Source organism: Littorina saxatilis, linkage group LG4 (genome assembly GCF_037325665.1).
Source record: "Littorina saxatilis isolate snail1 linkage group LG4, US_GU_Lsax_2.0, whole genome shotgun sequence".
Lineage (NCBI taxonomy): Eukaryota > Metazoa > Mollusca > Gastropoda > Littorinimorpha > Littorinidae > Littorina > Littorina saxatilis.
Genome location: NC_090248.1, coordinates 33,279,911 through 33,293,466, shown reverse-complemented (window position 1 = coordinate 33,293,466; position 13,556 = coordinate 33,279,911). Strand labels below are relative to the sequence as shown.

The 13,556-nt window shown below is 38.4% G+C and overlaps 1 protein-coding gene across 1 annotated transcript in view; it reads right to left on the bottom strand.

Annotated features, from left to right (window-relative positions):
* The window catches only part of LOC138964544 (delta-like protein D), a 103,699-nt gene extending 97,482 nt beyond the window's left edge, over positions 1-6,217 (bottom strand). Inside the window, exon 1 of the mRNA XM_070336527.1 lies at positions 6,029-6,217. Within this exon, the coding sequence (XP_070192628.1) occupies positions 6,029-6,077 (49 nt within the window). The 5' untranslated portion in view covers positions 6,078-6,217. The remainder of the gene's footprint in view (positions 1-6,028) is intronic.
* Positions 6,218-13,556: the final 7,339 nt, after the last annotated feature.

Genomic DNA, 13,556 nt, shown 5'->3' with positions numbered 1-13,556 from the left:
TCAGCAACCAAATTTCAATATTGTCAAAATGCAGCCACGCTATAATGACATTTGACATGTGTCAAAGTGGAAGCGTGCTCTTACACCATGTGTAATTAGCCTGTCCAGATCTGAGGCGGTGAACATGGGTCGTGTACGTGGGAAGGACGGTATCTTTAACTCACATTATGTTTTTTCTTAATTATAGAAATAAGTTAAGGGAAATTCAAAAACTTTTGAATTCATGGACCAGAAGGAACCTGACACCATTTGGTAAAATAACAGTCCTAAAAACCTTGGCAATTTCCAAATTGACACACTTGTTTACGAATCTACCTGATCCAGAGGAACAGTTTATGATGGAGTTAAATAATATTTTTTTCAAATTTCTTTGGGATGGAAAAAGAGATAAAATTAAAAGAATTACGGTCACCCAACCTTATGAAGATGGAGGATTAAAGATGGGTGACGTAAAATGTTTTCTGTCATCTCTAAAATCGTTTGGTTAAAAAGAGTTGTTGGTATTACTGGATTAATATCAAGATTATTGTTCAAAGCATGTCCATCTGTTATAACAATTAATATGAGAGGAGAAGAATTTGCAAATGTTTTGATGCAGAAAATAGATAACCCGTTTTGGACCGATGTATTTAAACATTACAAGAAATTACATGGAAAATGTGACCCTACAACCTTCAACGATTTTTTATCAAAATGTTTACATTATAATGTTAATATTCGCAGGGATAAAAAGCCAGTGTACATTAAAAATTGGATTGAGAATAAAAGTGTTCAGATTGGTCATATTTTGGGACATAATGTATATTTATCCTATAATGCGTTTAAAATGAAATATCCAAATGCGCGAGGATATTTTGTACCGTAAGAAGGTGTAATCCAGGCTGTAAAAAAATATCAGAGAAAAATCGGTTTAAAATTTGATAAACATTTTATTATGACAGAGTCCATTGTGTGGAAATGAACTTGTAAAGGTAAGACACAATTTATTTACCAACAATTGACTGAACATGTTACGGTCCAAAAATGTATCGAAAAAGGGTCTGAATCTACTGTTTGTTAGATAAGACGGTTATTTTTCAACATGTTTTTAAAACAACAAAGGATACTTGTCTGAGATGGTTCCAGTACCGATTATTGTACAGAATTTTGCCGACAGAACGGTTTATTTTTTTGGCCAAAAAATTGTGGATACGTCATTGTGTTCATTTTGCGGTAGAAATGAAGAAACCCTGATACATATGTTTTGGGAGCGTGATAAAGTGCAGACTTTAGGGATAGAATTTGTAAATTGGTTGAAGGCGAACTGAACCCATTGTGACAATTTAAAAGTTTCCAAAGAACTGGTTCTTTTTGGAGTTGCGAACAATGTAGTCACCGATAAAGTTTTTGATGTGCCAAACACCACGAATATATTTCCAAAATGAACAAAAAGATCCTTCATTTTCAGACATTTAGTAAAAATTTTAAGCAAAGATTTATTTGTGAAAAGTATAACACAGTTATGAAAAATACATTAGATAAATATTATTGTACAAGGATTGGCGCTTGTACATGCATGTTTTGATGTAACCCTTGGGTTCTTCTTTTTTTACATATTTTTGATACTGCGACCACCAATCCCTGATCACGCACGTGTGACTTAATTTGTCTGCGTGCGTGCGTGCGTGAGTGCGTGCGTGCGTGCGCGCGTGTATGCGCGCGCGTGTGTGTGTGTGTGTGTGTGTGTGTGTGTGTGTGTGTGTGCCTGTTTGTGTCTGTCTTTCTGTGTGTCTGTCTGTGTGTGTGTGTGTGTGTGGGTGTGTCCATAAGAAAGAAAATAAAATAAAAAAGAATCAACTGGTTTTCACGGAATAAGTCGGACAACACGCTTTCCAGTTACTCGCTGAACAGGTGAACATTATACGTTATTTGTATTTTTGACTTAAATATGACATTTTACACAGATCGAGACAGTCAGTGTTCATCCGAGACCGTACCTGCGGTCGAGTTGAACAATTACTGTCGAGATCTGTATAAATGTCATATTTGGGTCAAAAATACATATGGGTGCGTCTCAGAAACTGAACCTTTTGTGTGTGCCATAATCAAATTAGCCCACAATTGAAACATACTGAATTTTAAATCATGATATTGGTATTTTTGAGAAGTAAAATGAATAAAGAAATAGTACAAACTGAGTATTTTGCATGATTATTATGAAGGTTGTTTTGCGAAAGAAATGATTGGATGCGTGAAAAATGGAGGTCTGATCTGTGACATGAACCATCAACTAGTTTTGCACCTCACTACAAGAATCGTTTAGAATGTCCAAGGACTGCTATTCTTGTTATGTGTGTTTGACAGTTGAAATGTTATTTTGTCCACAGAATTGTTTTTTTAAACGAAATTAATCGCTTGAAAGTTTGCCATCACTGTCGTAACATAGGTTTCCACACGCGTGAAACAGCAACAAGTCCTAAATTTGAACTTTAGAATTTGCATATTCATCTTCAACACGATCTTGACATGAAAGGGCATAGAAAATCGCTAAGCTAAATGTTATTTAAGTATTATTTTCTCAAAATTGCATCTGCAAACTAAGTTGAAAGTTGCGCAATATGACATGCTTCTTCAAAATTCAGTTACGATGGTGAACGGTTTTGCAAATAATGTTCAGAGTTTTGAAGAAAGATTAGAACTATTTTGCGCATAGTGACTTAGAGGTGCGGGTGATTACGCATGCGCAGTTACAGAGAGAAATAGTTCAGCTTCCAGCAGCGAAGAAAGATTTCGAGAATGTTTCCGAAGTCTGTGATTTTGTTACGACAGTGATCAACACCCAAGGTTCTTGAGAAAAGGTGAGTTTTTGCTGCTATGATATTCTATGAAGTGAAAAATTAGGCTAAACATTTGTTAATAATAGGTTTTCTTTCGATTTCACCTAGTCAAAACTTGACTAAATGTTTTAGCATAGAGGGGGAATCGAAACGAGGGTCGTGGTGTATGTGTGAGTGTGTGTCTGTCTGTCTGTGCGTGTGTGTGTAGAGCGATTCAGACTAAACTACTGGACCGATCTTTATGAAATTTGACATGAGAGTTCCTGGGTATTATATCCCCGGACGTTTTTTTCTTTTTTTCGACAAATACTTTTGATGACGTCATATCCGGCTTTTTGTAAAAGTTGAGGCGGCACTGTCACACCCTCATTTTTCAATTAAATTGATTGAAATTTTTGTAAAGCAATCTTCGACGAAGGCCGGACTTCGGTATTGCATTTCAGCTTGGTGGCTTAAAAATTAATTAATGACTTTGGCCATTAAAAATCTGAAAATTGTAATAATTTTTTTTATATATAAAACGATCCAAATTTACGTTCATCTTATTTGACATCATTTCCTGATTCCAAAAACATATAAATATGTTATATTTGGATTAAAAACAAGCTCTGAAAATTAAAAATATAAAAATTATGATCAAAATTAAATTTCCGAAATCGATTTAAAGGAACGGTAAGTGTCAATGTTTTCTTTAATTGTAATCGTTGTATGTTCAATGGAATGGTAAGTCTGAACAAAATAATTACTTTATTTTGTTTTTAGCCAGTGAATGTGGATGCATCAAAATCTTGATAGACAAACAAATTCATGTTAGTGAAACTAGTACACATATTGCATCAATCTTTGGTTGAAATCGCAGGTACTTGCATGTTTCAGGTGCAAGAGATTCGACCTGATGAACTGGTGGTAAAGTTCCTTCGAAGGAAACCGGAGGGGAACTACTCTTGCTTTCCAGGGATCGATGATATTTCCTTAGTCCCTACATCTGATGCAACCATGATTCGTGACCCCACCTTCAATGCCAGGGGGCATTATTTCTTGTGAAATAAATTAATTAACTGCAAGTGGCAACTGTTCTATATGTAACCAATGCCTTTGGTTTATTGTCTTAACAATTGAATGAACCACTTTTGAACATTTGCATTCTTCATGTCAAACCTTATAATAGGGCCTACATGTCTGGTTGTTCGTTTCCGAGTTACGTACGTCGGTGATGATCTTTTCATTAATGTTTCTCTTTTTTGGGGCAAAGTTTGCTTGATTTTGTCCAGCTTTTTTTCTTTCTGTTCCTGTTTTAGTGTTTGGCATTTTACCTAAGAAGAATCTGGTTGCAAAATTAGCTTCATTTAGTAAAGTTTGTTGGAAAAAGCATAACCGTTTCTTTGTTACAAAAGTGATGTTTCCATGTTACATCGGTGACCATTTTGCATTCTTTTGGGATAACTTTCTAACATTTTGTCTTAGAGCAACAAATCTTTGTATATATGCTATTGTGAAGGTTAAATGTCAATAAGACTGAATGAATGCCATGTATCAACATGTTCTGATCAGGATATCATTAATTAATTTTCATTTTTGTATTGAAATTTTGACGAATGCATGGAACTTTGAAAAAAACATTATTTTGTTGTTTGCATGTAGTCATTTCATATTGAACTCTATAATGGCTTGTGATTCAACAATAATAACTGAATAAAAGTCGTTTTCAGCCTTATAAATGCAGTTTTGTTGTCTTTTATTGTTTCCATGTTACACGGGTGATTTTGCACACATGGTCCAAATAATGCTCAATATATGGCAAACTAAAGGCAATGTTATATTTTTTCTTGTTTAAACTGAAAAGGTACACCCTGAGAAGTGTGTAAATAGTATTATCAAAGTTTTCTGGGAAGATTTTACTTTTGGTGATAATGTCACAAACAGAGGACGAGATTCTGAGACGCACCCATATATAACATATATGTATCGATGGATTTTAGCTATATATCCTTCTATTTTTTACGATTGAACGCACACAAACATGCACTCTTTTATAGTCTTGATTTACCGCCTAAATAAGAGTTTTTGTCGGACTCTTACGTCACATGGCTCAAAAAAGGGAAATCCAGTGTTCAATTGATACGTTTACTGATGTTACGGGTATATGATCCTAATGTACTTCTGCTGATATTTATAACTGTTGAGACTTTTGGGCTCTGCAGGAGCCAGTCTATGTATACGTACCAAGTGTCTTTACAACACGCAAATAAGTGAATACTTGTAGAGGAGTTTGCTCACAATCTATTCGCATGCACCCTTTCTGTAAATCCCGTACTTTTTGTCAGTTTTGAGTTCCAACAAACGTGGGTGCTCGACCCCTTGTCATTCAGTTGCTCGAGAAAAAGATTTATTGGATTTCTTTTTTAATTTTTTTTAAAACTTTCATTTATTTGTATTTATTGTGTTTACATTCATATTACATTTCTTGTCTTAGACAGGAACAGAGAGACAGAGAGCGATGTGATAGATCTGTTTTTGTTAGGGTTATACAATAAACACTTAAACTCGGAAACAATACTCTCAAAACATAAACATATCAATAACCAACGAAATTAATACTGAATTTGATAAACTAACTTTCCGAAAGCAATACATTCATGAGCTTTATAATTTGTTATTTCTTGGAAGAGGTCATGCTCATAGTTACTCTCAGCATAATAGAGAGAGAGAGAGAGAGAGAGAGAGAGAGAGAGAGAGTGAGAGAGAGAGTGAGAGAGAGAGTGAGAGAGAGTGGGTGGGAGAGAGAGAGAAAGAGCGGGAGAGAGAGAGGGGAGAGATAGAGAAAAGAGAGAGATAGAGAAGAGAGAGAGAGGGAGAGAGAGAGGGGAGAGATAGAGAAGAGAGAGAGAGAGAAGAGAATGAGAGAGAGAGAAAGAGAGAAAGAGAGAGAGAGAGAGAGAGAGAGAGAGAGAGAGAGTCACTCCTTTCGTAGGTTATCGAGAAAGGTGAAAAAGACATGATGTACGTAAATCTACTTTGAAATTTGATGGCATTATGTGTTGCGTTACAAAAACAAGGTCATTACTTGTTGTTTTAATTAGTTTAATTAATGAATACTCAAAATAAATCGAATTGAAATAAATATGAAAATAAATATTCATTTTAGTCATCAATATCGAGTAGCCAGAAATGGAAATAAAACCAACAAAATACAAAGAATTCGAGGACATTACCTGCAAACATAAGGGCCGTCAGAAACAGGGAAAGAGTTGAAGGCGCCATCGCTCTACAGATGCTTTCTCGTCGACAGTATTTTGCTTTCAGTCTCCAAGTCAGCGGCAGGCGTCTCAGTCCACACGAAGAGCGCTCCGCTATTTAAAGAGGTACCCGTAGCAACCGTCGACTGTACCGTCAACAAACCGTTGCTCTCTCTCTCTCTCTCTCTCTCTCTCTCTCTCTCTCTCTCTCTCTCTCTCTCTCTCTCTCTCTCTAAACAATTTGGGGTGGTGGTGGCGGCTTTTTTTTCTTCAAATATTTGTTTGTATCAAGAATGACTGCAAAGCAAGGAAGTTGTGCATAGTATGGCGCGCCTTCCTTCCTCCACCACTCTCCCGATCCATCCCAGACAACGACGGGACCCAACGTGCACAGCGCGCGCGGCAGCTTTTTCCCGCCGGGTCCTTGTCAGCCAATGAACAGCCTCCACCTAGTTCTCGCTGGTCGTGTGGAACTACAAACTGACAAGTTAAGCTCCTCCCAAAAGTAAGTTTCCATGCAGTTGACGATTATATACTCTGCAAGTGTGGTTGAGCTCAGTGTGTGTGTGTGTGTGTGTGTGTGTGTGTGTGTGTGTGTGTGTGTAGAGCGATTCAGAGAAAACTACTGGACCGATCTTCATGAAACTTTTCATGAGAGTTCCTGGGTATTTTATCCCCTGACGTATTTTTTCGTGTGATGACTTCATATCCGGCGTTTTGTGTAAGTTGTGACGGCACTGTCCACACCCTCATTTTTCTATCAAATTGATTGAAAATTTGGTCGAGCAACCTTCGACGAAATCCAGACTATGAGATTGCATTTCAGCGTGGAAGCTTAAAGGCACAGGAGTACGCCTCCCGTAAACCATCACAGATACTGTCAGGCTTTTACACACAATACAAACACCCTTCCATTTGAACGCTCACCTAACGGGAACATCCTCGGTGCCCTACGTGACGTAAAGAGCGAGCAATTTTCAAAGAATTAATTTTGCGGATTGTCTGATAACAAAATCGGACCGTGGTGCGTTTTGGCGCTAGACCTAACTTTTAAAATCTAAATAATAAATTGACAGCTTGTTACACAAACATTCTTAAATCATAAAAGAATTCTTTTTTCATCAAGACAAGATCAGTACAATTCGAAGTTTGAAAAGTTTGAAAAAAGAAAAGCCCGGAAGCAGGGTCACGCACGGTCGTGGTTCTCGTAGCAGACGACGGTTTATGCCTATCGCCAGTTCCTCTGAACAGTCAAAAGCCATCGCTAGAGTTCTTGTGAATCACAGCCGTTTGTTTCGTTTAGATTCAGAGGTGCATAATAACGTGCTATTGCAGATAAGCTTGCAGCGAGTCCCATTCAGATTACAAACTGACGACTACATTGTAAAAAAAGGGAAACTGGATCACACGGGTTCACGATGGCTCAGGGGTAAGATAAACCACGCACAAATAAATTCTTTGAAAATAGCTCGCTTTTTAAGGAGGGCACCTAGGATGATCTCAAGCGGTGAGTGTTTACATGAAAGGGTGTTTGTACTGTGTGTAAAAGCCTGACAGTATCTGTGATGGTTTACGGGAGGCTTACTGAGCCTTAAAAATTATAAATGAATTTGGTCATCAAAAGCCCCGCCCTCTGTTGTAATCAGCGAATGAGCTTCGGCGATATGATGTCTACACCTTTCATGGTAATTTCTGAAAGGCAAGCTATCTTAGAAATACGATAAGCATTTGGGGAGGGGCGATAATGTGCTGGAGAAAAACTGCCAAAGAAAATGATACAAAAAAAAGAAAAAGAACCAAACCGTGGGAAAGACCAATACTTTGACATGAGAGGGGAGAGGGAAAACTTTTTTTGAACAGCAGCAGAGGCGAGCATCCTTGTTAAAGTAAAACATTCTTCACATCAGACACACTAAGCACATAGACTGAGTCAAGCAACCCAGAGAAAAGTGTGCACATAAGACGACCACAGTGTGATACTGTCTGCCTTGCTGGATAATGAGATGGAGGAACAAGATTTACTCCGACCACAGTCTAACATTACCGTGTTCGTTTCACCGACCAAGACGCGACAAAGTTGAGCTGTTGTTTTGCATCGCAAAAACGACTTCGAACAGAAGACTGCATAAGGGAGAAACAACCGCATGCCATTGTCAGGTAAATAAGTATAAATCCGCCCATATGGCGACCATTTCAAAATGGGATTTTATGGCTTCCAGTGCTATATCCGTTGTTTTTAAAGCAATATTAACTAAATTTTGAAATTACATTTGCTAAGTGACCTACACCCAACTGTCATGAATTGACTGTGAAAATCAGTCAAGATTAAGATAGAGGTGTTCTACGTCGCCGCCTTAATGATGCTAATATGTTTACACTCAGTTAAATAAAATATTTGTACAAGTATCGTGGTTGCCTAAAGATCCCTTTCTGCAAAGGTCGATCAAAGTCTCAAAATAACTTATTCAATTTTGTGCTCAAACGGTAAATTCCAACTTAATGCGATTTACAAGCAAGATACTTTGGGCACAGTCTGCTCGATAGCGCATGGGGTCGATGTTGTCAGTCCAATGGAATTGGAGAAAAGGCGCCAAACCTTAGGGCAACCGATTTTCGGTCGCCCTAAATCGAAAGTGTTGTAAAATGGGGGCTTTAGGGTGACATTTGGTCGACCTAAGTAGGCCTTAAGATATATAGGCTATATGTGTGTGTGTGTGTGTGTGTGTGTGTGTGTGTGTGTGTGTGTGTGTGTGTATGTGTATGTGTGTGTGTGTGCATGTGTGTGTGTGTGTGTGGCGCGCGCGCGCGCGCACAGCTATTCCTAGAAAACTACCCGACACATGCTTATGCAACTTTGCATGTTCTTCTAGATGATATTCCCAGTCGCTTTTTTTCTCCCTTTTCCGATAAATGTCTTTCATAACGTCATATCGTGTTTATTTCGTATGGTTTTTAAACATTTATTTTACAAAAGTTAAAGTCACACTGTTGCGACCGCATTTTTAAATCAAACTGATTGAAACTTTGATCAACCAATCTTTGGCTGAGTCCGGCAAATATCTTTAATAACGTCATATCCGATGTGTTTTTTTTTAGAAAATACGTGACCATACGTTAAGTTAACTTTGTTCGCTTTGTTTATTTTATTTTAGCTGGACTGGACAGTATTCGTCGGAGGCTCAGCGCTATACCCTCACCTCGCAGTCATGGTGGACGTTGTTTTCATCTACCAGCATCACTCAAGTTACTGTGGTAATGGTAGAGAGACCTCACTGCCATTTGGATCGTAATGTTCGAGTGTACCTTGTTGGTGGAATGCGATAAATGCACAATAATAATTGTATAACTTGTGGGGGTTTTCGCCTGTGCAATGTGTTTCTTTTTGCTTTAGTATGATTACAGTCGTGTACGTGAAAAGATAATTGTGTACCTTCAGAATGCTGTCAGTTTGAAAGAGTTATGGCTTTATACCACTCATTTTCTTTGTCGGGTACCATACTTCCCGCGCACAATACAATGTTTACCAATAGAGATTTGTCCCGGATTTCATGGGGGATAAGAGCTTCATCTTTTCTTAAACACACACTACAAAAATCAATATTGTGGCTTCATTCTGCAGAACCTTGTCTTTCAGAATTAATTGAGCATATCTACATAGGTGTCTCATACACAATCACCTTTTTACATTTAGTCAAGTTTTGACTAAATGTTTTAACATAGGGGGGGAATCGAGACGAGGGTGTGGTGTATGTGTCTGTGTGTGTCTGTCTGTGTGTGTCTGTCTGTGCGTGTGTGTGTGTAGAGCGATTCAGACTAAACTACTGGACCAATCTTTATGAACTTTTACATGAGAGTTCCTGGGAATTATATCCCCGGACGTTGTTTTCTTTTTTTCGATAAATGTCTTTGATGACGTCATATCCGGCTTTTTGTAAAAGTTGAGGCGGCACTGTCACACCCTCATTTTTCAGTCAAATTGATTGAAATTTTGGCCAAGCAATCTTCGACGAAAGCCGGACTTCAGTATTGCATTTCAGCTTGGTGGCTTAAAAATTAATTAATGACTTTGGTCATTAAAAATCTGAAAATTGTAAAACAAATGTTTTATAAAACGATTCAAATTTACGTTCATCTTATTCTTTATCATGTTCTGATTCCAAAAACATATAAATATGTTATATTTGGATTAAAAACAAGCTCTGAAAATTAAAAGTATAAAAATTATGATCAAAATTAACTTTCCGAAATCGATTTAAAAACAATTTCATCTTATTCCTTGTCGGTTCCTGATTCTAAAAACATATAAATATGATATGTTTGGATTAAAAACACGCTCAGAAAGTTAAAACGAAGAGCGGTACAGTAAAGCGTGCTATGAAGCACAGCGCAACCACTACCGCACCAAACAGGCTCGTAACTTTCACTGCCTTTTGCACTAGCGGCGGACTACGTTCAGTTTCATTCTGTGAGTTCCACAGCTTGACTAAATGTAGTAATTTCGCCTTACGCGACTTGTTTTATTTTCAAAGGAAGCAGACTGATAAATATATGGTATGTTTGTAAGCTGACGGGTTCCTTGGCGGTGAATATTAACGCTTACAGGAGGAGAGTGCCTTTACATTTTTCAAAGAAAGTTACGGCTTATAAAGTATTTTCTAAAAATGTGTCGAGTTGAAACTATAGTTTTCTCTACGCTCTTCATTGTTGATAAGCCCCAAGACGGGCGAAGTGGCGTGGTGGTAAGACGTCGGCCTCGAAAAGTATAATGCTAGTGTAAATAATTATTATGGTAAATTTGAAAAAGAGTGGTGTTTATATAGACACTTTTTTCATTGATGCTATAGGATAATTGTATTGATTGATTTCGTATGAACATTTTTGAATGTGATACCCCCTGACCCATTTACTCATAACAGGTTATACAGTACTTTTATGCCGATAATTAAACCCCATGTATACTTGGAGGCTAAATTGTGACCACCGTCCCCACCTACCCCCCTCCCCTCCCCCAACCTCAGTTACCCCCCCCCCCCCCTTCCATATCCCCTGTCTTTTCAACAACCCACCCTACTGTCTATGTCTGTGTCTTGTCTAGGTATGTACGTGTGTATGCGCTTTGTTGATAAACTCGGTGTATGATGTATGTTATGCTGTGTCTATGTGTATATAAAGGAAATAAAATGTAAAAAAAAAATTAAAAAAAAATAAAAAAAGACGTCGGCCTCCTAATCGGGAGGTCGTGAGTTCGAATCCCGGTCGCTGCCGCCTGGTGGGTTAAAGTGGAGATTTTTCCGATCTCCCAGGTCAACTTATGTGCAGACCTGCTAGTGACTTAACCCCCTTCGTGTGTTCACGCAAGCACAAGACCAAGTGCGCACGGAAAAGATCCTGTAATCCATGTCGATGTTCGGTGGGTTATAGAAACACGAAAATACCCAGCATGCCTACTCAACGAAAGCGGAGTGAGCTGACTATGCTCTCAGAGAATAGTGTGGGGAACCCAAATGGGCAAACGAGCTCACACGTAACCAGAACATTCTGGAACGCTGAAGAAGAAAAGCCACCCAATTTCATATTTTTTCCTTTGCAACGATGAGCATATTTAACTGAGATTATTTTTATAGTAAGAGATTTTTTTGATTGTTGAAGATCAAATCAAAGCTGTGAAAGAAACAACTAAAAGTCAGCGGAAACTTTCTTCCGAGATTTCAAAATTCTCTTACCAGAGCAAAGAAAGAGAGAGAAACATTCCTTCAGAGATAGCCGAGTTGGAAAATCAGACTGTCCTTGCGGGTACCTGAGAGCTTATAGAGAAGCTATAACCCCCTAAGGGAAGTGTATCAACAGAGAAGAAATATATTTGGAAACAAAAACACCACACAAAAAAAACACCTTTACTAGATTAAACTATCATTTTTACCTTTTGTTTTTAATGAGAAAAGGCACTAGTTATGACTGAACGTATATCATATATATGTACTTTTCTGGCACTACTGTATGAGTTAGTGCGGTAGTAAACTCTCGTGCAGTACTTTTGTGCACTGAATCTGACAAAAATGTAATGTCAGCTTTTGCGCTTTGCTTCCGTCACGCACAAGTATTTGTGTCCGCTGTAATATTTGCGAATCAAAAATAACATACACCCGGCACACACACACACACACACACACACACACACAAACACACGCACGCACGCACGCACGCACGCACGCACACTCACATACACACACACACACACACACACACATACACACACACCTACACACCCACACCCAAACAATGTTTGGTGATTTTCCCAGGAACCCACAGTACTGTACGTGGTTATCATTGACCCTCTGCGTCAAGAAACATCAATTTGGAAGTGCTGAGTATCGTTGTACAACGACTCACTGCACCCACTCCCGGCGATCCCAGCGTATCCATTTCCACACGCGCAAAATCCGCCTGTTGTCGCTGACCATAGAGCGTTGGTGTCATCACATGTCCCTTTCGTGTTGGCCGTGGTTGTTGTGCAGCTCCCTCCCTCCAAATGTTATGGACGGGGGTTAACTTACTGAAATGTTGACAGGAAAACAAGCTTGGAAACGTTCTTCTCAAACTAGCATCTTCGTCCGTGTTATCATGTATACTCTACAGGTAAAGATAGAACACGCTCTGTTTCTCTTGCTTCCATCTTTCATTGATGAAACAATCACAAATCAAAGATAACCATTGCAAACAGCACAGACCATACATTTCATTAACACACTACTTTGGGTGTTGTGCTGTTATCGGGTTCTTTGAACTTTATCATTTAAACAACTGGTTGGTCCGGTGTCAGAATAATGTGACTGGGTGAGACATGAAGCCTGTGCTGCGACTTCTGTCTTGTGTGTGGCGCTCGTTATATGTCAAAGCAGCACCGCCCTGATATGGCCCTTCGTGATCGGCTGGGCGTTAAGCAAACAAACAAACAAACAAACAAACAAATCATTTAAACATAAAATTCGAACCTTTTAGTTAATTTTAGAGGCAGTTAGAGAGCATTACACATCATGGCTTAAAATGCTTTACTTTTGGCCGATTATTTGCTCTCTGGCCTTTGAATATGAACACCTGTTTTCTTATTTCCAGGGGCAATTAAAAACATAGTTTTACATGCTTTACTTGTGGCCGATTATTTCCCGTCTATTCTTTTGATATAATTATAGTCATATTTTTTTTATCACCAAAGGCAGTTAGAGAGCATTGCACAACATTGCTTTACATGCTTTACTTGTGGTTATTTCGACACACAAAGCCACCCACGCAAATGCTAATAACTTCTCTATGCATTCAGCGAATTACTGCAATTGATTGTGTGCACGAACTTTTGATGGTAGCCGATTAGTCACAAAGACTCAAGTTTGTGTAGGTAGAATGGTTTAACTGTTATGCTCCTTTGAAAATGTATTTAAAATTCAGAGATCGACTCAACAGTATGGGGTTTGACATTGGGCAGTATCCATGTACACTTGATGGATGT